This window comes from Monodon monoceros, unplaced genomic scaffold (assembly GCF_005190385.1).
Source record: "Monodon monoceros isolate NGI ecotype Baffin Bay Population unplaced genomic scaffold, NGI_Narwhal_1 Super_Scaffold_18, whole genome shotgun sequence".
In the NCBI taxonomy this organism is placed as follows: Eukaryota; Metazoa; Chordata; class Mammalia; order Artiodactyla; family Monodontidae; genus Monodon; species Monodon monoceros.
Window position 1 is genome coordinate 27,055,083 of NW_021703774.1, and position 23,807 is coordinate 27,078,889.

At 37.8% G+C, this 23,807-nt stretch overlaps 1 protein-coding gene across 9 annotated transcripts in view; it reads left to right on the forward strand.

The window, feature by feature from the left end:
* The window catches only part of AKT3 (AKT serine/threonine kinase 3), a 386,997-nt gene that overhangs the window by 25,398 nt on the left and 337,792 nt on the right, over nt 1-23,807 (forward strand). For 4 of the 9 annotated variants that reach the window (XR_003794278.1, XM_029227101.1, XM_029227105.1 and 1 more), the window contains one exon: nt 21,985-22,044. The exons of 3 other annotated variants lie outside the window; for them this stretch is intronic. Coding sequence is in view for 5 of the 6 variants with exons in the window: in XM_029227101.1 (XP_029082934.1) it covers nt 21,985-22,044 (60 nt within the window). In the remaining variant the exon portion in view is untranslated. Of the gene's footprint in view, nt 1-16,098; nt 16,190-20,971; nt 21,067-21,513; nt 21,696-21,984; nt 22,045-23,807 lie in introns of those variants that run through there. 2 more of the 9 variants (XM_029227103.1, XM_029227102.1) reach the window with 2 other exon arrangements.

A 23,807-nucleotide genomic window follows, 5' to 3' on the forward strand; every position in this document is an offset into this window, starting at 1 on the left:
GGTTGTTTATCAGATAAGGATAAAATCACCAAAGATTCAAGCTCTCTCTGCTTCTTTACCTTTAGTTTGTTGGCTGTTCATTCCTGCAGTTGTTGCTTCAAGGTTTCAAGATGGCTTTCAGTCTGTAGTGGGAGGTGGCCAGGGTAAAAGGTATTGGGAATTGATACTGCATTAGCGAACCAACAATGTGTGCCACAAAAAGTATTGAGATACATATATATAATTATAATGTTTGTACTTCAGTTCTTAGATTTCTAGCAGAGACAATTTCCAACCTTTATAGAAGTCAGATTGAAAATTTGGCACACAGCATCCTCTAAAATTTACCCCTGTGGAGATTATTCTAAAATATAGCGATTTTTTTCTGTTCGTAGGAGTATTAGACTTGTGCTTCCTTCTTAAAAAAAGGGTAGTTCGGGCTTCCCTGGTGGCGCAGTGGTTGAGAGTCCGCCTGCCGATGCAGGGGACACGGGTTCGTGACCCGGTCCGGGAAGATCCCACATGCCGCGCGCGGAGCGGCTGGGCCCGTGAGCCATGGCCGCTGAGCCTGCGCGTCCAGAGCCTGTGCTCCGCAACGGGAGAGGCCACAACAGTGACAGGCCCGCGTACCGCAAAAAAAAAAAAAAAAAAGGGTAGTTTGGTATTCTGAGTTGATAGTGAATTAGGAAGTATGTTTGTAAAATGATCCTCAATTTGACTTGATTCTCCTTGCAGAATCCAAATTTCAGTTTCTAGCCAGTTTTCTGAGGATTGTGAGTTTTTAGTGTATCAAATCAATTATATAAAGGTTTTCCTTTTTGTTTTTAAGTCAGTATGCAATGAAATCGGTAGTCACAGGTTTTATAGCTGATGATTCCAACTCTACCAACCCCAAAAGACTCAAATTACATCGTTCAAAGTGTTAGGTTTTATATTTACTTGGATTTTTTCATCCATATATTTTAATGAGTACTACCCCTTATTTTCTTATTCCTCTGTCACTGACTTCTTTAAAAAAATTTTTAATGCAAATTTATATAGCTTTCAGGGTGATATTTATGGCTTTCAGCATTAAAATGGTGCTGAATAAAAATACATTACTATCAAATTAGACTTGTTTGTAAAAGTTTAGGTCTTAATAGTTGTGTTTATCAATGAATTGATAAACTTCTTTTTTGTTAATTTTTCTTACCAGTTACCCAGAGATACTTATTTAGCCCCAAGCAATTTTATCTTAGTCTAAAAAGGTGTTACCACTTTATGCTTCTGAGGAGTGAAAACTTGTTCCTGTAAAATAAGTGAGCATATTTATTTCTAGTACTTGGATAAACTCATTTCTTTAATCAAATTAGAGAAGTATGTACTGGAGACTGGGGAGGATATGGAGATGCAGGTCACCTGCCTTCATAGAGTCTAGAGTCTAAGTGGGGGAAGAGACTCTTTAAGATGAGTTAATTTCCTCATCTGTATTATGGGGATAATAATAGTTCTTACCTTATGAAAATTATTGTGAGGATTGAGTTAAATCATGTGAAAGGCTTTGAATTACGCCAGGCACATAGTATGTGCTTCATAAATGTTAGCTGCTTTTACTATTATTATTAAAAAATAGAGATTTGTACAAAGTGCTTTGGGGGCACAGACTAGGCAGGGATTGACTCCCTGGAAAAGGGAGGGGAGTGATAAAATTTTTACCTACCTTCAATTCTGCTTCATAGTTACCTTGTTTATCTTTGCTATTGAATACCTACTGCATAGTAAGTCCTCAAAGGAAGGAATCAGAGAAGTTACACAAGTGAAATTTTCTTAAAACATCTTCAAGTAGATGCCAGTAAAATTGGAAGATGTAGCATTAAAATTTATCTCAGTCTTCTATGCCTGATTTAATCCTAGGATAGAATTTAGAATATTTTTTCAAATAAGTAAATAACAGAGGATAATTTAAGGAATAGAAAAGCTATTATTTTTAACCAGGCTTTTGAAACAAGCTGGGTTTTCAAATAGTTTAAGATAATACTTTCTAGAAAGGACTTGGGATGCAAGTATCTTACGCTTCAGACTAGACACATAGCTATATATTTTGACAGAAGTACTGTGTCGTTTTAGAGCAGTATAGCTACATTGGTTATCTGCCGCTATATAACAGATTACCCGACACTTAGTGGTTTAAAACAATGATTTATTATTTTTCATGATTCTGTGGTTTGACTCAGTGGTTATTCTGGTGATCTCAATTGGGGTCACTCAGTTGACTGCATTTAGAGGGTAACTAGGCAGAACTGGGAGATCCCAGAAGGCTTTGCTCCCATATTTGGGTCCTTGGTGCTGAATGTTGACTGGGAGTACCTTGGTTCTCCTTCCTGTTGCCTTTCTTCAGCAGGACAGCCTGAACTTCAGAGCATTTGGCTGGCTTCTGAGAATGCAAACTACCAGCCCTACTAAAGGCTAGAACCAGAGCTGGCACAGCATTTGTTCTAATACATTTTATTGGTCAAACAAGTCACAAGGCCAGCCTAGATTCAAGAGGAGGAGAAACAGAGTCCCTCTCCTGATGAAGAGTGGCAAAGAATTTGTGCCCCCTTAATCTACAGTCGTAGCATGGTGCATTATTTTTGATTGGCTATTTGCATTCTACCTTCCATGATTTATCCCTTATGTTTCTTGCCTTATGTTTTACCTTTTTATTTTTTCTTTCGTCCTCAGTGAATTTTTGTAGTTTGTCTTCTGTTTCACTGATTTAAATTTCTGTTCTTTTGGTACAGTGTGGATTTTAGTTCAGCCTTTGCTTTTACTTTGCCTGTATGCATTTCTTTTCTAGTTTTCTTTTAATATATCCTACATTTTAGCCTTCTCCCTTTTCTTTGCGCCTTTTATCTTTAATTTTATGGAATCTAAATCTTCATTCACAACATAAATCATAGGTGTGGTAGCTGGGCTAGAGTCAGTGTCAGAAACACTGGGGTGGTGTCTACCAGGTTTTGTTATTGACAGTAGGACTCTGAGTCTTTGGTTTAGGAATCTAGTGGAAGATGACTAGATAGCCCCTTTTGACAGAGACAACCCTTCAGCTTTTGATAATCACTGCTGAGTTTTTTTTGTTTTTTTTTTTGTGGTACGCGGACCTCTCACTGTTGTGGCCTCTCCCGCTGTGGAGCACAGGCTCCGGACACGCAGGCTCAGTGGCCATGGCTCACGGGCCCAGCCGCTCCGCGGCATGCGGGATCCCCTGGACCGGGGCACGAACCCGCGTCCCCTGCATCGGCAGGCGGACTTCCAACCACTGTGCCACCAGGGAAGCCCCAATCACTACTGAGTTTTTACATGTTGTAAAAATGGTTTCAGCTGGTTACCCATAAAATTGTAGTGAAATTATAAATTGCTTAAATTTTGTGATTTAAAACACATAAGATAAATGCTAGTTTAGAAAGCATTTCAACCTGTGCATAACTTAAGTAAACTCAAGTAAAGCCTTTTGATGACTGCAGCTGTGGTAAACATGCTGCCTGCAATCTCAGGAGAGATCCTGGTCCAGAACCACCTGACTATGCCCCTCCTGTCCCATTGAAACTGTGCAGAAGTTTACTGTATTTGAAACGCGAACTTTTGGGGTAGTTATATAGAAATTGTACAGATTTTGGTATCAAAAGTGGTTTTATTTTGCCATAACAACAACCTGAAATGGAGGCCTGTCTTTAGAACTCAGTGGTGGACACAGTCTAGAAAGATTTTGAGGCATTAGTGAAAGCCTGAAAAGCCTTGAATAGATTGTTAGTAGAAGTTTGAGGCCTTTGAGAAAACTGTGGGTAAGAGCTTAAAGAAAAGTAAGAAAAATGTTATCAGCAATTTGAGGAAGGAGATTCTTGTTCTGTAGTGGCAGAAAGTTTAGGAACTCTGTCACCGGCAATAAAATGAGAAGCAGGAAAATGTACACAATGAACTAGGTGATCTAGCTAAGGGAATTTTGTAAGCAGAATGTTAAAAATATTCCTGGTTTCTTCTTGCTGCTTATATATAAAATGTAAAAGGAGAGGGACCAATCAAAGGAAGTACTGTTAAACAAAAAGGAGCGTGGAACTGCTGAGTTTGAAAATTCCTAGCTTCTTCATTTGACCAGTGTTGCTTAAATTAAGGAGTAGATTCTGGGAAACAGCAAATCCAAGACACTCTCAGGAAAACATGTTCTACAAATGAAGCTGAGGATGTGACTTTAAAATCCTTTAAAACCTCAGAAAGATCCAAGGTGTTGTCTCAAAGACCTCTTGAGTCAAACAGTAGGGGTTCTAAGAGCATTTAGAGAGTTGTCCCTCAGCAGTCTCATCAGAGGCCTACGATATAGAAGGAAGGGCTTATCTTGAAGAGATTTATGGATATGGCCTTTGTCTCACAATGGAGTAAACTGTGATAAGATTCTCAGGAGATCCACAAAGTTTCTTCTCTCTTCCTCCCTTTCCCCTCGTTTTCTTTCTTTTAATGAGAGTGAATTGGCCAAAACACTGTCAGCTTGCACTGGACTTGGACAAAGACAGTACAAACAAAAAGCAGCCTTTGGATCCCTGAACCTCTGCAGGCGGGAAGCATGTTGAGAAAACTGCACAGCTGCAAACATGGGCCATCCTTTATGGAAAAGAAAGGATGACTTGGAAAGCAGAACCAAGAGCCTAGAGGACAGAAACAGGCCTTAAATTCTGATCCGGGATTGCCTGTACTGTGCTGGATTTCAGAATTGCTATGAGCCAGTGACTCCCATCCACCTCCTGCTTTCTCTCTTTTGAGCAGCAGTGCTATAGTAGTTTCCCTGTGCCTTTTGTGCCTTTGGTCCTGAGTTCCTGACCCACAGAAACTGTGAGATGATAAAGGCTTATTGTTATTTTAAAGCTCTAAGTTTTGTGGTAATCTGTTATGCAGTGATAGATAACTAATGCAGTGACAAGTTGAAATTGGCAGGCTGAGAACAGAACCCTGCAGACATTTCAGCCCTGGAAGTGGGGGAGAACATGAACACAGAGGGAAAATAAGACCTCTGATTTCAAAGGTCTTCATCTGTTAGAATCATGGGCTGACTGTTTGTCATTGGAAAAAGATGTAAAGTCAAGAATATTAATGTGTGTTCTGTTAAACAGTGGAGAAAGGAGTTATCAATAATTATTGCTAAGGACTAGAATTTTATGTGTAAAATGGGGAAGAACTCTACTTATGTTACCTTTAGTTTTACCATTTAACCTTGTTTCTTAGTAAGCAAAGTTGTTTACATAGTGTATATTCTCAGAGGTCAACTTATTAATTTTGTATAAAAGTATTTAAAATAAATAAATCTTAGATACAGTAGGGCTCTATACTCAGCTTTTATCAGTTTACTTATCTTTAAAGTGAATGAAAAGAAGAGGAAATTACTTTCACTCTTAACTCTTTATTTGAAAATTTTGAAAATTTTAGTTATACAGAAAAGGTAAAAGTTACAGAGTTAATGAGCATGTAAACATCCTTAATGTTTCACCACATTTGCTTTATGTGTGCTTTTTTCCCCACCTTTGAAGGTACACTTGCTAAAACTTGCATATATTTAAGGTATACAATACAATGTTTTGATATATGTGTACATTGTGAGATGATTACCATAATTAAGCTAATTAACATATTCATCACCTCACACAGTTACAATTTTACTTTTTTTTTTTTTTTTTTGGTTGAGTCATTTGAAAGGAAGATGCAGATGTTGCTCCATCCCTTAGTTCTGTTAGCCCAAATCTCCAAGAATGAGGTATTTATAACTATCATTAATACAACTAAGAAAATTAATACATTCAGCAATCATATCTAATATGGCAGTCCAATAAAGCTTTTATATGTTTTTAAAAATCTAGGATCTATACAGTATATTTGCTTATGTCTCTAGTCCATTTTATTCTGGAATAATAAAAATGTGACATTATGTTGCTTTCTATGACATTGATTCTAATTTTCTTTGAGGATTCTATGCATCATGTTGCCTTGTAGAATATTCCACATTCTGAATTTGTCTAATTTTTCTTTATTATTACATCCAGGTTGAACCTTTTTTGGTGAAAATACTGTGTAGATGATGTATAGTTGATCAAGAAGGTGACTTCTGGATCGCTTCACTATAGATATGTTTTTTTCCCCATTTACAAACCTGTGGGGTCATAATTCCCAACAACTTTTCACTTTGGTTTTAAACTTCCATTGGTGCCACTGCCTGAATCAATTTTTACATTGTGAATTCCAAAGGAAAATTCCTTTGTAATGGCCATATAATATATCCATATTCGCAGTTCCCTGCAAAAAATAAAATTCCTTAGCACCACTGAAAGAATCCACTGTTGTTTTTTCTTGTTAATAATAAATACGTTATTTGGACTGTGGATTTGAATATATTTATTGTCTTGAGTTCCATGTACGTTTATTTTTCTTAATGAAGAATTTTGAAAAACTTCGATTTAATTTAAAACAATAAATTAATAACAGATCTGTTGGATAGTTTTTAGAATTTCTAACAGTGAGGCTCATCGAACAGTTGTGCGATACTTTTTGAATACCAGCTACAGTGTAAGGAGTCACACCAGATAGTATAATGTACTTAACATTAAAAACTGTAGGCCTCAAACACTTATCCAGATAAGTTGAGAAGGTAAGACACATCTGCATATAAAAATAGAATAATATTCACAGCAGGAAAGCATATATGCTGAATCACTGGTATAGTCAGTAAATGATTTTTGTGTTCAGGAAACAGTCACTTTGAACTTTGACATGAGCAAAAGTGGTGTAGGTATATGAAATGTCTTAGGATGTCACTGACATTCTGAACCTGGGCTTTTTTTTTTTTTTTTGTGGTACGCGGGCCTCTCACTGTTGTGGCCTCTCCCGTTGCGGAGCACAGGCTCCGGACGCGCAGGCTCAGCGGCCATGGCTCACGGGCCCAAGCCGCTCCGCGGCATGTGGGATCTTCCTGGACCGGGGCACGAACCCGTGTCCCCTGCATCGGCAGGTGGACTCTCAACCACTGCGCCACCAGGGAAGCCCTGAACCTGGGCTTTTGAAACATATATTCCAATAAATAATCTAGTGCCTACCATGTTGTAGCAAGAAGAAGCAAAAAGAATAAAACATGTCTCTTGCCCTGAAACACTATCATTGAGGATGATACTGTACTATCACAGGGATGTATACTATATAAAATCATTAAAAATTCTATAATAAAGGTATCTACTTAGTGCCAAGGCTGTATAGGAGAGAGAACTAGGAATTCACATTGCCTGGGAAGTGGGTGTGTGACAGGAAAGGCTTCACAGAGTAAGTGGCATTTGAGTCTGAGGGGAAGTTTTTAGATTGAGAATGGAAGAGTATTCTAGGCAATAGAAGATGGGCCCAAATGCCCAGAGGTGTGATAGTGTGTGGCTTGGTTTTAGAGCCTGGTGATGCCATTTCAGGAAATTCAGAAGTGGTCCTGGTTTGGGGGAGGGGATGATAGAAATGGTTGTTCAGCCTTTCGTGTGTGTAATTTTTTCTCATACAGGAGAACAACACAGTTGAATTTTAATGGTATGTATAATTTTTCAAAAAAAGTATACAGCAAACAGTGGACTGAAGAATGAACCCGGGAAACACTTAACTCTACTAACAATAGAGGAATGGGAGGAAAAGGTGACCTCCTTAGGGAAGTACAAAAGGCGTTATTTATTAGGAAGGAAGAAAGCTAAAACAGTAATGTCATTAGAACCAGTTGACAAGAAATTTTACAAGAGGATGGTTAATATCACAACAGAGTGTACAAAGGAAATGAAAAAATTTAAAGAGACCATTGGATCTGACAAATAATTTTGTGAATTCAGTTTCAGTGATTTGGGGGAGGGAGTTGGAAGCCACTTTTCTGGGGAAAAAGAGAATGATTGATGCTTAAATACTGGATTTAAACCATTTGTTCGAAAACTTTGGCAGTGAAAAGTAGGGTAGCAATAGAATGAGTACAGTTTGGTCAAGTGAAATTTCTTTTAAAAGTTAGAGAAAGCCTTGTACATGTATGATGGCAGAGTGGAACATGCCAGTGGGAAAGGACATACTACAAGTTGGCAGAGCATAATTGATGGAGCAAAGGGTTGGGAAGAGATGAGAACATAAGAGAAAGGATTAGCCTTGGAAAGGAGGAGAGGCAAGCTTCTAGTTGGTCCAAAGGGAAGGAAGTGATCATGAAGGAAGAACAGAAAAGGAAGGATTATTAAGGAAGAGAAGTGTAAAAAAGGAACTTACATGTGGTGCTATTACATTCTCTGTGAGTTTGGATAGAGCAAAATCATTTTGGTTTTTGAATTTTCTATTTGATTTATGTATTCCAGGAGCATTAATAGAGGAATTATCCATCCAGCGTAATCTAAAGTTGGAGAGCGGCATGGCAGAAGGCTAAAAGGCAAAGGGGTAGACACATGGTATTTTCTACCATTAGAAACATTTTAATACAAAGAAAATATTGAACATCAAAATACTCTAATATTTAAAAATGCAATTGTTGTTAATACGTAAAGATTTAAAACCCTGTTTAGGAACACAATATTACTGGGTTTAATTTAAAAAATTTTGTTAGTATATAAGTTTAAAAGTATATATAGATAAAATTACTAATCCAATGTTTAAAATTTTGTGGCTTTTTTTAAACTAAGGACTTTATGAGAATAATTAGGACTTTTAAAATTCTAAGCAACAACAACTCAACACAAACTTAAGCAATGAAGGAAAAATTAAAAGAGGGGATGGATTTATTAGATTATGTAAATGGGGAATCCAAGATGGACTCATTTCAGGTATTCCCGAATCCAGGAATCCTGGTGATGATGTCAGGTGTTCTTTCTTCTGCTCCATTCTGCTGTTTTCCATCTGTGATGTTCTCATTTTCAAGCAAGGTTCTGCTCTGTAGTAGGCATGTGGTTACTAGAAGCCCCAGGGCAATATCATCATGGCTCACTATCCGAAAGGAAGATAGGCTTTTTCCCACCAGCCATATAGCAGATACCAGAGTAGATTGTGTCATTTTTTCACCCCTAATTATCACTGTAGCCAGGGGTATACTCTGCTAGTATAGAGCCTGGGTTATGTGATCATTTCTTGAAGGAGGTCACAATAACTGTGAGCTGAAGGGGTGGTGGCTCAAAACTTTGGCACGTTTCCTTCTAGTTGTATGTATGTATGTATGTGTGTGTGTGTGTATGTAATTTGTTTTGTAACAAACCAAGTAGTGTAATGAATGCCTTGTGTCAAATTCCTTAGGAAAGAATCAGCCTTTGATTGCTTATATAAATGAGTCTTAACAGCTTTTTAAGTTTATGATTTCATAAAGATACTGTAGAAGCCTTTTCTTTTTTTACAAGTAAAAGTGTTTTCTATGCTATATATCACAGTATTTCCAGGCCTTCACAAAAATGGAGCAGTCGTTCATGGGTTGACTTCAATAGTAGCAAAACAAACATTGTGTGATGCTGAAAAGACCTGGATGTGTATCTAGCAGGAGTCCTGAGTTTTAATCTTAACTCTTTCAGTAACTAACTGTATGTAAACAACACATAAAACTACTTACACCACTGGGGCTGTAAGAATAGATAGGTGGATTAGAGATCTTGTGAAGCTCTAAATTTCTGCTATTTTTAATAGAGTAATTTGGGTTACAGAAAAATGTTACATAGGAGGAATCTTAATATACTGTAAAGAAAATTAATGATCCTAGTTTTCATGTTAGACAGACTTGGATATGAATTCCAGCTCCTCTACTCACCAGCTGTGTAAACTTGGACAGATTGCTAAACCTTGTCTCCTCATGTAAAGAATGGAAATAGTAATAATAATAATAATACCACCTGATTTGAAGTGTAAGGATAGAAATGCATTTGATTTCTGCTCAGTAAACTTTTACTTTTATTAGTTTCTGTAAAGTCCCCTACAAGCTCCAAAATTTGATATTTGGAATTATTTTTGTTACATGAATGTTCATTTCTTCCATCATAACTTTTCTGATAAATTCTATCTAGGAAAATTACTGTTAAGTTACAAATGTATAGTTATAAATGTATATTTATAACAGCTGCATTATGCCTGTGACATGCTTCCCTTTGAGACCATGTAGTAGAGAATTCATATGGACCATTTCATAACAGGATTTGAGCACTTAATGGTTAGCTGTCTTACCAAGAGTTAGGCTTAGTAGGAGATTGTATTGGAATATACCTGATAAAAGGCAAATTATGCTAGCAAAAATGAGGCATACAAACTTAAGAAAATTCTGACTAGGCCATTGGAAATAAGCTGTGGACTTGGGATCTACTAAGATTCCCAAAATCAAGCTAGATAGATATCACTTAAGATTATTGTAGAGATTAAAGGGCTTAAGCCCTTTAAGCATAGTATTTTTCTTATACATTAGCTACTACTACTGTTATTTTTATCTTCTAAGTATTTTTATCTTCTGAGTATGTTTCCTCATGATCAGCAAACCACATTTAGTCGAGAACAAATGCCATGGAAAATCCAATGCAATTTTTTTTTTTAACAATTTGGCAGTTTCTTTCTTTCCCTTTTTTTAAATTAATTTATTTTTGGCTGCATTGGATCTTCCTTGCTGCGTGCGGGCTTTCTCTAGTTGCGGCGAGCGGGGCCTAGTCTTCGTTGCAGTGCGTGGGCTTCTCATTGCGATGGCTTCTCGTTGCAGAGCACGGGCTCTGGGCGCACGGGCTTCAGTAGTTGTGGCATGCAGGCTCCAGTAGTTGTGGCACGTGGGCTCAGTAGTTGTGGCTCACGGGCTCTAGAGCACAGGCCCAGTAGTTGTGGCTCATGGGCTTAGCTGCTCCATGGCATGTGGGATCTTCCTGGACCAGGGCTTGAATCCGTGTCCTCTCTGCATTGGCAGGCGGATCCTTAACCACTGCGCAGGGAAGTCCTCCAATGCAGTTTTTATCTAAGGAGTCTACTGGAACCTTCAATCGAAAAACAAAACCCCCACAAAACTGAAGAAGCTCATCCAAAATCCCAAACTAGGGTTTTATTTTTTTTCTTATTTTGCTTTAGTTCCTGAAATAATTTTTCATGAGAAATTTTTTAGTATTCATTCAACAAATATTTATTCATTATGGACTAGGTACTGAGGAAAAGAGCAGTGAACATAGATAGATAACATACTTTATATTAAGAAAAAAAGCCAGTGGCTCATTTAAATTTTATTTTATAATAGCTGTGTAGTTGCAAAATAAAATTGAAGCTATAAGATTAATTAAGGCTTTAGTATACCAATGACTTTTCGGTAGGCTAGATGGAAAGAAACTTGTTTAACTTTGTTTAATTTGGTGTTTCTGAAACTTTTTGACCTATTTTCCCTTTTTTTCTCCCCCACTGAACCCACTTTCAGAGATAATGGTATATAAGTAGGTTTCTTTAACTGGAAGTGAACAATATTAGGTTAACTATGTGATATTTGTAGGGCAGAAACGGTTGCATATCAACATTTGTAGTTCATCTTATACTAATTGGATTACTCTGTCCTGATTTGCCTGGGACAGTTCTGGTTTATGTCCTGTTGCTCCAGTGGGATTATTTATAGTCTTCTCTTTAAATCTCAGAAGTGCCCTGGTTTGGATGATAAATTTTTTGGTCCCCCTCTAGCTAACACTTTTGAACCACTTATTATGTGCCAGGCAGCATTCAACCCTGTGAGGTTGGTACTATTTTATCTTTCTTTTTTAAAAATGAGTAAGCTGAGGTACAGAGAGGTTAAGTCTTAAGATTACACGCCTAGTAAGTCATGGGGTCAGGATTCAGATGCAGGCACACTGGTCCTAAAGGGTGTACTCCTAGCCATTATGTCTTGTGACACAAGAACGCTTTGCGAATATGCTTAAGGGAAGAGGGGGAGGACAGAACTCTGGAGAAAAAGCAAGTAAAGGGAATAGAAACTTGGAGATATGGCAGAGAGTAGGAATTAAAATTTGTTGAAATTGATTTATTTCCTCTAATTATCCTCATCCTCTTTTTAACTAGAAAGAGGTATTTTCCTTTTCACTGTTTAATAAGTGCCCCGAAGTATTAGACAGTTTTCTCTTGAAATATAGTGAAAGAGCATTTATTTAAAGCAGTTTGTTTACATGTACTTTGTTTTTAAATTTAGGGATATCTTCTTTTTCCTTAAGTAACAGAAATCACACTTTTGAAAAGGCTTTTAAAAAGCTATCAACTTATTTATGACAGTTTCTTCATAGATCTAAAAGTTAATTTTAGGTAGGGAATTTATGGAGCTTGCTTTTTTTTAACCTACCTTATTGCCATATTTTAATGTTGTCCTATTTCTACCTCATATCATATTGACTCCAGCCTAGCTCTGTCCCCCTTTATCCCATCTGGAAGTTAAGGAGTGCTAAAGTATATTTTTGCTTCACTGACTAATAATTTCTAGAACTATGAATTTATTATTGTCTACAACTGTAGTTAACAGTTTGATTTTTACAACCACACCTTTAAGGTAAATGTACAGTTCTTAGAATTTTAAATGTAAATATTTAATGAAATTGAATAAAACAAAACTATTAAATAAGGTAGTATGTAGGCGTTCAGTTAGATTTACCAAACATTGAGGCTCCATTATGGTTAATTTTTCTGCTTTGTACTTAGGGATAAAAAGGTTAAGTATAACTGTTTTCCTGTATCATCTTTCCCCTCATTCTCCCTTGTTCTCCCTTCCCACCCCTCCCCTTTGTCCTTTCTTCCTGCCCTCCCACAAACCTTACTGAGAGTCTGCTATGTGCCATTTGAGCTCAGGGATATAAAGATGAATAAGTATTGCCTGCACTCATGCCTTAGGGAGACAGACCAGCCCCTGAGTCAACCAGCTCAGAAAAGTGTAGCAAGTGTTAGAGCCAGGCTCGCACCCAGAACTGTCTGGGTTTTTTTAAGGATGAAAAGAATTTAAGTCATCTGATAGGAGGAGCAGAACTTAAACAGATAGGGAAATATGATGAGTATCAGAAAGAGGGGAGCTCATTGGTCACTGCTGAGAGGGCAATTGCTGTGTTAAGGGGTTGACAGCCTTATTAGTTGCCTTGGAGTTGAAGGTTGAGGAATCAATGGGAAATGAGAAAGTAGTCTTCTAGGAAGCTTGATGTGGTGAAGGGGATTAGAGAAGATGGTAGCTTGAGTTTGTTGTATGATCAAGTGACTATTTTTTATAGTGAGGAGATGAGATGAATATATTTGCTGTCTAGGAGTGAGCTAAGAACTGGCAAGGTGAGATTAAAGGACAAGAGAGAGAAGATGATAGAACAAATTCCTGTAGGAAGTTAGATAATATCAAGTACACAAATAGAAAAGAGGGTTGGTTTTTTGTTTGTTTTGCTACCTTGATGTTTGAATTACATAATAAAATAGATCAGTAAACATCTTTGTGATCTGGAAGCTCTTCTAATAGGCATATGTGCTAAAATCATTTAAAAAGAATTAAAGGAATTATACTGACTATGTTGTCTGATATTCCTATATGAAAATAATTAGAAACTCCTTTTATCTGTAACTTCCCTGTTGTTTAATCCTCCAAACAAAAGCAAATGGGTCTTCATTGGTAAGAAAAAAGAGTATCTGTTTTAAGGGTCAGATGTGTCAAATTGTTCTAACTGGAGGGAGGGGTGCTACTGTGTCATAACTAGCAAGTTTTCTGTGTTTATAAATCAGTGTCTGAGAATCCCAGGATTCTCATTCAAGGGGTCTGGGTTAGGACCCAGAAACCAATTAATTTATGCATGAAATGTTTTTTTAATATTTATTTATTTATTATTTTGGCTGCGCTGGAATCTTAGGTGCGGCATGTGGACTTCTTAGTTGCGGCATGCATGTGGGATCTAGTTCCCTGACCAGGGATTGAACCTGGGCCCCCTGCATTGGGAGTGCAGAGTGTTACCCACTGGACCACCAGGGAAGTCCCCTACCAAATGTTTATTGATTGCTTTCCTACCATTGTCTTATTACCATAATGTGTAGGTGATGTCAGAAGGTGGCCCAGGTGCCTACTCTCTAATTGAAGGACAGAGATAATAAATAAGTAGTTAAAAAAACAGGATAATTTCATACAGCCATAAGTGCTACAAAGAAAGTAAACCATGGTATGTACTATGAAAACTAGAGTTACCCTGGTGGGGGAGAGAGAGATAACTTTGCAGACGGTTATCTTGGAAGGAGACTTTCAGGAAGTAAGTTTTTTTTAAACCTTGCTTTTTAAAAATTATATTTTAAAATTGTGGTAAAATCTACATAACATAGAATTGACCATTTTAACCATTTTTAAGCATATACAGTGGCATTAAGTATATTCACATTGCTGTACAGCTGTCACCACCATCCATCTCCAGAACTATTTTTATCTTGCAAAACTGAAACTTTGTACACTTGGCTCCTTCCATGTCCAAAGGTTCTGCATCTGTGGATTCAGCCAATCACAGATTGAAAATACGTTGAAAAAAAAAAATTCCAGAAAGTTTCTAAAAGCAAAGCTTGAATTTGTCTTGTGCTGGCAGCTATTTACATAGCATATGTATCATTTCAGATATTATAAGTAATCTACAGATGATTTAAAGTATATGGGAGTGTATGCATAGGTTGTATGCAAATACTATGTCATTTTATATAAGGGACTTGAGCATCCACAGATTTTGGTATCTGTGAGGGTCCTGGAACCCTGTGGATACCGAGGGATGACTATACTCTTTAAACCAGGGGTCCCCAACCCCCGGGCCACAGACCGGTATTGGTTGTGGCCTGGTAGGAACAGGGCCACACAGCAGGAGGTGAGCAGTGGGCTAGCGAGCAAAGCTTCATCTGTATCTACAGCCTCTTCCCATCGCTCGCATTACCGCCTGAGCGCCGCCTCCTGTCAGTTCAGCAGCGGCATTAGATTCTCATAGGAGCACGAACCCTACTGTGAACTGCGCATGTGAGGGATCTAGGTTGCGCGCTTCTTATGAGAATCTAATGCCTGATGATCTGAGGTGGAGCTGAGGCGGTGATGCCAGCACTGGGGAGCGGCTGCAAATACAGATTATCATTAGCAGAGAGGTTTGACTGCACAGAGACCATAATAAATCAGTTGCTTGCAGACTCATGTCAAAACCCTATCTGTGGGACTTCCCTGGTGGTGCAGTGGTTAAGAATCTGCCTGCCAGTGCAGGGGACATGGGTTTGAACCCTGGTCCGGGAAGATCCCACATGCCACAGAGCAACTAAGCCCGTGAGCCACAACTACTGAGCCTGCACTCTAGAGCCCATGAGCCACAACTACTGAAGCCCGTGTGCCTAGAGCCCGTGCTCCGCAACAAGAGAAGCCACTACAATGAGAAGCCCGCGCACCGCCACGAAGAGTAGCCCCTGCTCGCTGCAACTAGAGGATTCCTGTGCACAGCAATGAAGACCCAACACAGCCAAAGATAAATAAATTAATTAAAAAAACAAAAACAAAACAAAATACGTATCAGTGAGTGGCAAATGAAAACAAGCTCAGGGCTCCCACTGATTCTGCATTATGGTGATTTGTATAATTATTTCATTATATATTACAATGCATTAATAATAGAAATAGAGTGCACGATAAATGTAATGCGCTTGACTCCCCCCCCCCGCCTCCACCCCCACCCCACCACCCCAGTCCGTGGAAAAGTTGTCTTCCACGAAACTAGTCCCTGGTGCTGAAAAGGTTGGGGACTGCTGCTTTAGACGGTAACTCTCCATTTCCTGCTGAATGAGATACAGCAGGAGTCAGAAATAGCTGATTTTTTGAAATCAGAAAGCAGATGGACAGGCAGTAACTGACTAGCAGAAAGGAAAAGTTACAATGCCTGTAAGTGCACAATACCTGTAAGAGGTGTAATACAGTTGACCCTTGAACAACACAGGGGACCCCCATGCAGTCGCAACTCCACGTATAACATCACAGTCAGCCCTCCATATCTGGAGTTCTGTATCCACAGATTCAACCAGCTACAGATCATGTTGCGCTATAGTACTTATGTAGTGAAAAAAATCTGTGTATAAGTGGATTCGTGCAGTTAAGCTCATGTATTCAAGGGTTATCTGTATTGTGTCTTTCTGAAGCTCCCAAGAGGCTCAGCATTGGGAGGCACCAGATACTAAGGAAAGTTGAGGTCAGAAGTGGAGCTGAAAACAGAGATTGGTCAGAAAATAGGTACGTTTATAGGTTCTTTCTGTGTATCCTTATAGGTAGGTGACTGCCTCCACCACCAATCCTGGCCTCAGTAGACCAAGGTTTATTCTTTATAAAATTGAAGAGGTGCCTGCATTTTGAAACCAGGGGCAGTGGATGGCTGATTATTTAAAACAGGAAGATTAAGGGAAATGTACATCCAAACTCTGGAACTTCTAGCTTGCTTCCTCTTTTCTCCTTCCAGAACTTCACAGTTTATCCAGCTCATCTCCTGCAGAAAACTGAACTATCTTAAGGTACTGGTAGGCTCGCCACAAGAGCCCCCAGAGTGAATTACACCTGTTGACAAGCCTATTCCCCCACACAGATCTTTCAGTCAATTCTTTTCAGAACGTCATTCTTAACTATGAACTAAGAATCCAGGACCATCAGACATTTGAGGAAAGCCTCCATAAAAAAAGAGAGGTCAAAATAAGCAAACAGAAATAAAGGGGTGGAGGAGGGGAGTGATACTTGGAGTATTGGAAGAAAACAGACACCATAGGGATCAAAAAAAAACCTAAAAAAAAATCCTCTACTATTATTATCAGAGAAGACACCTGTTTCTCTCCCTACTAAAATGATAGAGAAAACTAAAGCATAAATCCATGAGGGTAAAGAGAACTGGATGAGAGATGACAGCAGAAAGAAGATATCAACTATCAGAAGCTGAGTACCTGATGTAGATTTTGCAGAGCTGGGAAAGCAGAAACTTAGTTCTGTGATATGGGTAGTTGTGCAATCAGAAGTCAGTCTTTTTTCAATTATGTTGTGCTTTGCTTTATTTGCACTACCAGTTCTTATTTTTTGAGTAGTATACTCTCTCCTGATTGGAGCTGTTAATGGGTTATCCACCAGTGGAGAAATCAGAATTATTAAAATGTAGTTTTTGTTTTCATGTGGTTCTCTTAAGTGGTCATGCGTTGTACCCTTCTCCCTATTCGTGAACCAACATTTCATAGGAATGGATAGCTGATGCTTTTCTGGGTGGCAGTGACAGTGATATTGAAAAGGATGCTGAAAAGAAAATACAAACAATATTCAATCTAAGAATGTGTTCTAAATTTTGCTCGTAAAGTAGTTGTTTAAAACTTGGTTCTTCCTTGTAAAATAATGTAGTAAATGGTTATGAGATTCCCAGACCAAACTTAAAAAACTTTTCTTCAGTAGTTAAATGGACATTGGTGAGTGCTCCAGGAGACTGAACTGTTTTGTATAATATTTTCCTGTGAAAAATTACTTTTTTGTGGTAAAGTGGCTACGTGGATTTAGAGTCATACAGATTTGAATTCAAATCCTGCCTCTGCCATTTTTATGCTGTGTAACCTTGAGTAAGTTATTTAGTGTTTCTGAATCTAAATAAAATCTAAATCAGTAAAATGAGATTAATAATATCCTACTCAGAGGGTAGTTGTAATGACTTAAGTGAAATTAAAATAGATAAAATCACTCAACCTAGCTCCTGGACCCTATAGGGTCAGTAAATGTTCGTAGTTTCCTTCACTTTTACCCTTGAGGTATGTAGTAAGAGGGAACATTAAGAGGGACTTAAGGGAACTGCGTGTCAATTGAAGGTATGTAACATTTTTGAAATGGAATTCCTGTGTTTTTAAACTTTTCCTTATTTATTTGCAACACGTGTGTTCCTTGTCATTTGATATACTTGCTGTTGTAATGCCGTAGAAAGAGCATAGGACTGGGACTCAGGAGATCCAGGGTCTAGTCAGCTTCCTTACTAACTAGATGAATGATGGTTGTATATGTTACTTTCCCACTTTGGGTCTCATGTTTGATTTGAAAAGTGAAAGTGTTTTATCGTAAGGTAACATCTAGAAATTTGTTTCTGCTTTAATATCATATGATCCTGTGATCTGTGAAGCTGAAGTTGTCTTTTTGCGACCTGGGTTTTGTGAGGTGTTAAGGCTTGGGATACATGTATTGTTACGAACTCAATATAATTGTTTGGAAGACTTGAGATTATTGGAGATTATAATAACTAGATTAATAGCTGATGTTTGGCTTTTTCATTGGAAAATAGTTCTGGCTATAAAACCTATTTTTGACTGGAAATATACCAGGACTAGCCATTGTTTTTCTTCCTACAGAGATAAGTGATCTGTTAGTGCTGTTCACATGAAGCTATCACTGTTATTTTTTTCTATGTCATATAGATTATACCATTGCCCCTATAAACCCTTTCCTCCCGACAGTCGTGGACATTTTTATTCCTAGCATGATTTGGGATATGTGTGTGTATGTGTTTGTTTTAAATCATGTTTAATGTTTGTTATGCTAATTTTAGTTCAGTTGTCACTACCAAAGCAACCCCCAGGCTAGATCATGTTATTTGTTTCCGTGGTGGTTTTTTTCTTCTCATAGTCTGCATTTTATATTTGTGTGTGTGTGTGTGTGTGTATATATATATATATATTTATATATAGATATCTGATTTTATAGTATCTTTTTTCCCAGCTGGATTGAAAGCTCTTGGAGAGCAGTAACCACATTTCTTTTGCTGACCTTCATCTATTATGTCTGGCACATAATTGACATTCAGGATGTATTTTTGAATAAACTAATAAATTCATATTGTTTCCCAAGAAATATTAAATAAGTAGAAATATAGTGGTAAATAAAAACTCAAAATACTTACTAGAATTAACTGTAGCCTTTGCTCTTATAAAACAGTGAATCTAAAATGAAAGGAAAAAATAACCAAGGTGGTTGTATAAATGACTTTTATTATTGTTTGTGCAAGAACAGTGAACATTCCCTAGTACAGGAAGCAAGTTTTAAAAACTGCTGGCAGAACTAAGAAGTCAGACTGTCCTTGACCCTTAGATCAAATGTTTTAGAGCCTGAGTTTCCTCAAATCTTCTTCAGTTTGGAGTAAACATTTTGACACAATGAAAGATTTATTCTGTAATTTTGGTCTTTATAAACAAAGAGCTTAACTAAATTTGTAGAAACAAAAAACAAAACTTTCTCATTTGTACTAGTTTCATTTTTAAAAAGTTCATTACCTTTCAAGTGCATAATACTGTAAAGTGAGCTCAGCTGTATTAGTAGATAAACATGTTGATTCATTTGGCCCTGAGCTACTGAATGAAGCCTGGAGGGGCACACTTTGTTCTTTCCCCCACCCAGTGGCAGAATGTTTTTCTTCCTCTTCTCCTTATTGTGGGAAGGAGACTGGAATAAGTGACTATTTAGGTTTACCTGAATTGATTAGGAGGTAAGGGAAAAAGATTTCTTCACTACTTCTTTTTCTTATTTTAATTCTTGTCATTAATATAAAGCGTATGTTTTTCATCCAGTTCTCATACGTTAATGAGTATGTGGAATAGTAGTTTGCTGTTACATATTACTTCACAGTTTTTATGAAGCCATTTTACTTAATACTCTATTTTGAGTTATTTATTGTTATGCGTCAGAGGTGTCTTCAGGTGTGTTGAGGGTGGACTTAATTTTGGAAGCAAAAAAAAGTAAGCTTATATCCAGTGGTATTGGGATAATATACTCATATGATTAATTTATGGTAGAGATTTTATGAAGTATATGAAGAATTTTTATAAAAAACCTAGGATGATCCTTAGTATTTTGGAACAGATTTTAGAAAAGGACCAAAGTATGTGGCTTTCACATAAACCCTATAAGTAGTTGTTTGTTTCAGCACACATTGTTTCCCGTGTGTTTCATATCAAGTTAGGTACGGTGAATAGGCAAAGATTAATAAGAAATTCTCTGCCCTCAAGTAGCTTACTATCTGTGTACCATTTCCCAAAGTCATTATGGGTAGGTATTCCTCAAAAATAGATTTCTGCTTTTGAATAAGTTTGGGAAATACCTGGACTAAACAAAATAGAAGGTTTCCTTAGTAGGGTTCTCAAAGTGTACATTGTAGAATTCCAAAAAGTAATTATAGTTTGTGAGAGTCTGAAAAAATTCCTTGTGACACAATTTTTTTTCTCATGAAACTTCTCAGGTGGGATCTGAGGGGATGGGAGGATGTGAGAGATAGTGGCAGTAGCATGTTCAGAAAGAGGATGATTAATGTGTCATGGGACACCTTTTGTGAAACAGTGGACTCATGTAATATTCTTATCTAGCCCATGCCTTTGAATACGTCTCAGAAGTCTAGCATTTGCTGCAGATTCTCTATTTATGCATCTTAATCCTTTATAGTTGGATGAAGGGCTTGATTCTTTTGATTGAATTAGTTAAGTGGAAATGGGAATTAGTAATTAATATGAAAAATGCTACCTGTTATCTCAAATTCAGCCTGTCTGAAAGCAGACTAACCATTTCTTCCAAAGTAGTTATACCTCCCAGCTTTTCTATTTGATTATACTGTTTTACCGCTTTTCTAGCACTTAGACATGAGACCACAGTTATTATTGACCTTTTCCTTTGTCTTATCCAACCATAACCCCAATGCCTATAACCAAATACTGCCTAATTTTTCCGTAATGTTCATCAGTGTTTTTTCCATTCCCACTGCTCATCTAGCTTAGATACACATGAAGTAAATGATCAGTAACTATTTGTCAGGTGATGGAATCTGTGTGTGATGTTTCCCAGTGCTAATCCAACACTGCTTTTATTCTGTCTCCCACTCCTAAATTTATATATCTGTCTGAATTATGCTCTTCTGTATGTGTTATATTACACTTTGTTCTCAAATCAGTTCCTATGTGCCCCCTCCCCCTTTTTACATTCCTTAATTTCCTTTTCTTTGCAGCTTCTATTTCTTTTGCATTTCAGTAGCAGGAGTATTTTGTGTGGTGAAAAGTTGCTGTACTACTCTCATGACACTGTTCTCCAAAGCCTGGATCAAAGGGCAGAACAGGAGACTATGGGTGAGTTTCAAGGGCTGAGGAATGCTGTCACCCTCCAGCATTTCTGGTTCAATAGCGTCTAATCATTTTTGACAACTCTACCCCCAATGCTTTTAATAACTTCAGGGTTCATGATTGACTGGTTTGCTCTTATTTGCTTATTGAATACTTATCTGTTAGATACAGAATTATTAATTGTTTGTAAAAACTAAGTTACTAGTTTAATTTTGCTAATTTAAGCAGAAAGGAGGTCTCCTGGAGTTGATTGATGGAGAGGCCAGGCTGTCAGAATTGAGGCTACACAGCTGGGAAAATGCCTCCATTCCCAAAACAGCTGTAGGAGAGAGAATATTCAGTAACTGAGTATTTTGCTTTTTAAAATTACATTCATATAGCTATTATATTCTTTTCTTTTTTTTTTTCTTTCTTTTTTTGCGGTACATGGGCCTCCCACTGCCGCGGCCTCTCCGCCGCGGAGCACAGGCCCCGGACGCGCAGGCCCAGCGGCCATGGCCCACGGGCCCAGCCGCTCCGCAGCATGCGGGATCCTCCCGGACCGGGGCACGAAGCTGTGCCCCATGCATCGGCAGGCGGACCCCCAACCACTGCGTCACCAGGGAAGCCCTATTATACTCTTTAATTATAAACTTGTAAGTTGAGAAATTATTACTTTTCTTTTCAAGCAGAGGTTATTGTAGGGGAAATAGTGGGATGACTGGATTTGTATATCCTGGGATTTCAAATCCAGAGATGGGGAGAAAGAGGAAACACAAATTTTCAGAATATGAAAGGATAATTTTGGTCTACTTCGTGCTTGAGTACCCCTTTTTGAGCAGGGTTAGAGGATAGCCTTAGGTCAGTACATTTCTCAGTGTGTACTTGTTTAAACATAATTCAAATCTCTTGGTGAAAATTCTACCGGTTTCTTGTCTCTTACAGAAGAAAAAACAACCAAACTGCTATCAATAATCTTTAAGGCTCAGAATGATCTGGACAGAGGTAGAGTAACCATGAAGCTAATTAAAGCTTGAGGTCTCTTGCTTGTGCAGGCTGTTTCCTGGACGGGACCTAAATTGGTTAAGGCCACCATAGTTTTATACTTTGACTTCCTCCCTGTCACACTCTGCATCCTTGCAGGTTATGTTGGAGTGGACATAGGGAGTTTTGGAATCCTAAGGAGAGATGTGTTGGTACATTTATGTGATTTGCAGTACCTTTCACATATAGTTTAGTTATTGCGGGTTGACCCAGTTTAAGAATGCTTACCAGCTGGGATCCTCACATGAAGGTACAAGGCCAGAGGCTGAATAGTGATATGAACTTGTACCGTGACACCCAGTCAGGACTGGAAGAATGTGGGTAATGGAGGAGAAACCAAGATGTCCATTTTAAAGTTTGTTAAACATTCTTCTAATCTTAGAACTCATGAAAGAAATGTAGAAGAGGTTTTCACAAATTCAATAATTTGAAGTATTTAAGCTGGGACAGAGTGAGCGTCATCAACAGGCAATTGTGAAGCTGAAAGAAACTTTTCTAAACTATCAATTATAAAAAATAAATTTTCACCCTCTATTCTAGGTGAAAGACTGAACTGTTCTCTCTGATGACTCTATAGAAAATGATATTACAAAATCATTGTCATGAAGAGACAGTCAAGTGCAATACAGCCAAGATATGTAGGAAAAATTATTATGAAGGTGTGCCAGGGAGTTAATTATTTAAAATATTATGTTAGGATTGTTTGATGTGCTTGAGAACTATTAAAATTTTGTAATTTAATGTAGTTTTCTTTCTCATTCTGAAGAAATACTCAATTTAGGACTTAATTTTGTTTTTATAGTTTTGTATTCTCTTCCCCCAATTTATAAACTTCAATCTCCATTAAAACCTAGATCTACCCTGGATTTCCTCTTGTCTGCCTCTTCTCACATACTCATCCCCTCATTCATTGCAGTCCAGACATATTCATCTGTTTGTCCCTCAAATGGATTATGTTTGCTCTCATGTCAGGCCTTAGGCACTTGGGTATTCCACTTTTTCCTTACCTTTTTTTTTATGTGGAAGATTTTTATGTGGAAGATTTATTTATTTACTTTTTTAAACATCTTTATTGGAGTATAATTGCTTTACAATGGTGTGTTAGTTTCTGCTCTATAACAAAGTGAATCAGCCATACATATACATATATTACCATATCTCCTCCCTCTTGCATCTCCCTCCCACCCTCCCTATACAAAGCACCCAGCTGATACCCGTGTGCTATGCAGCTGCTTCCCACTAGCTATCTATTTTCCATTTGGTAGTGTATATACGTACGTGCCACTCTCTTACTTTGTCCCAGCTTACCCTTCCCCCTCCCAGTGTCCTCAAGTCCATTCTCTACGTTTGCGTGTTTATTCCTGTCCTGCCCCTAGGTTCTTCATAACCTTTTTTTTTTTTTTTAGATTCCATATATATGTGTTAGCATACAGTATATGTTTTTCTCCTTCTGACTTACTTCACTCTGTATGACAGTCTCTAGGTCCATCCACCTCATTACAGATAACTCAATTTTTTTTCTATTTATGGCTGAGTAATATTCCATTATATATATATGCCACATCTTCTTTATCCATTCATCTATCGATGAACAGTTAGGTTGCTTCCATGTGCTGGCTATTGTAAATAGAGCTTCAGTGAACATTGTGGTACATGACTCTTTCTGAATTATGGTTTTCTCAGGGTATATGCCCAGTAGTGGGATTGCTGGCTTGTATGGTAGT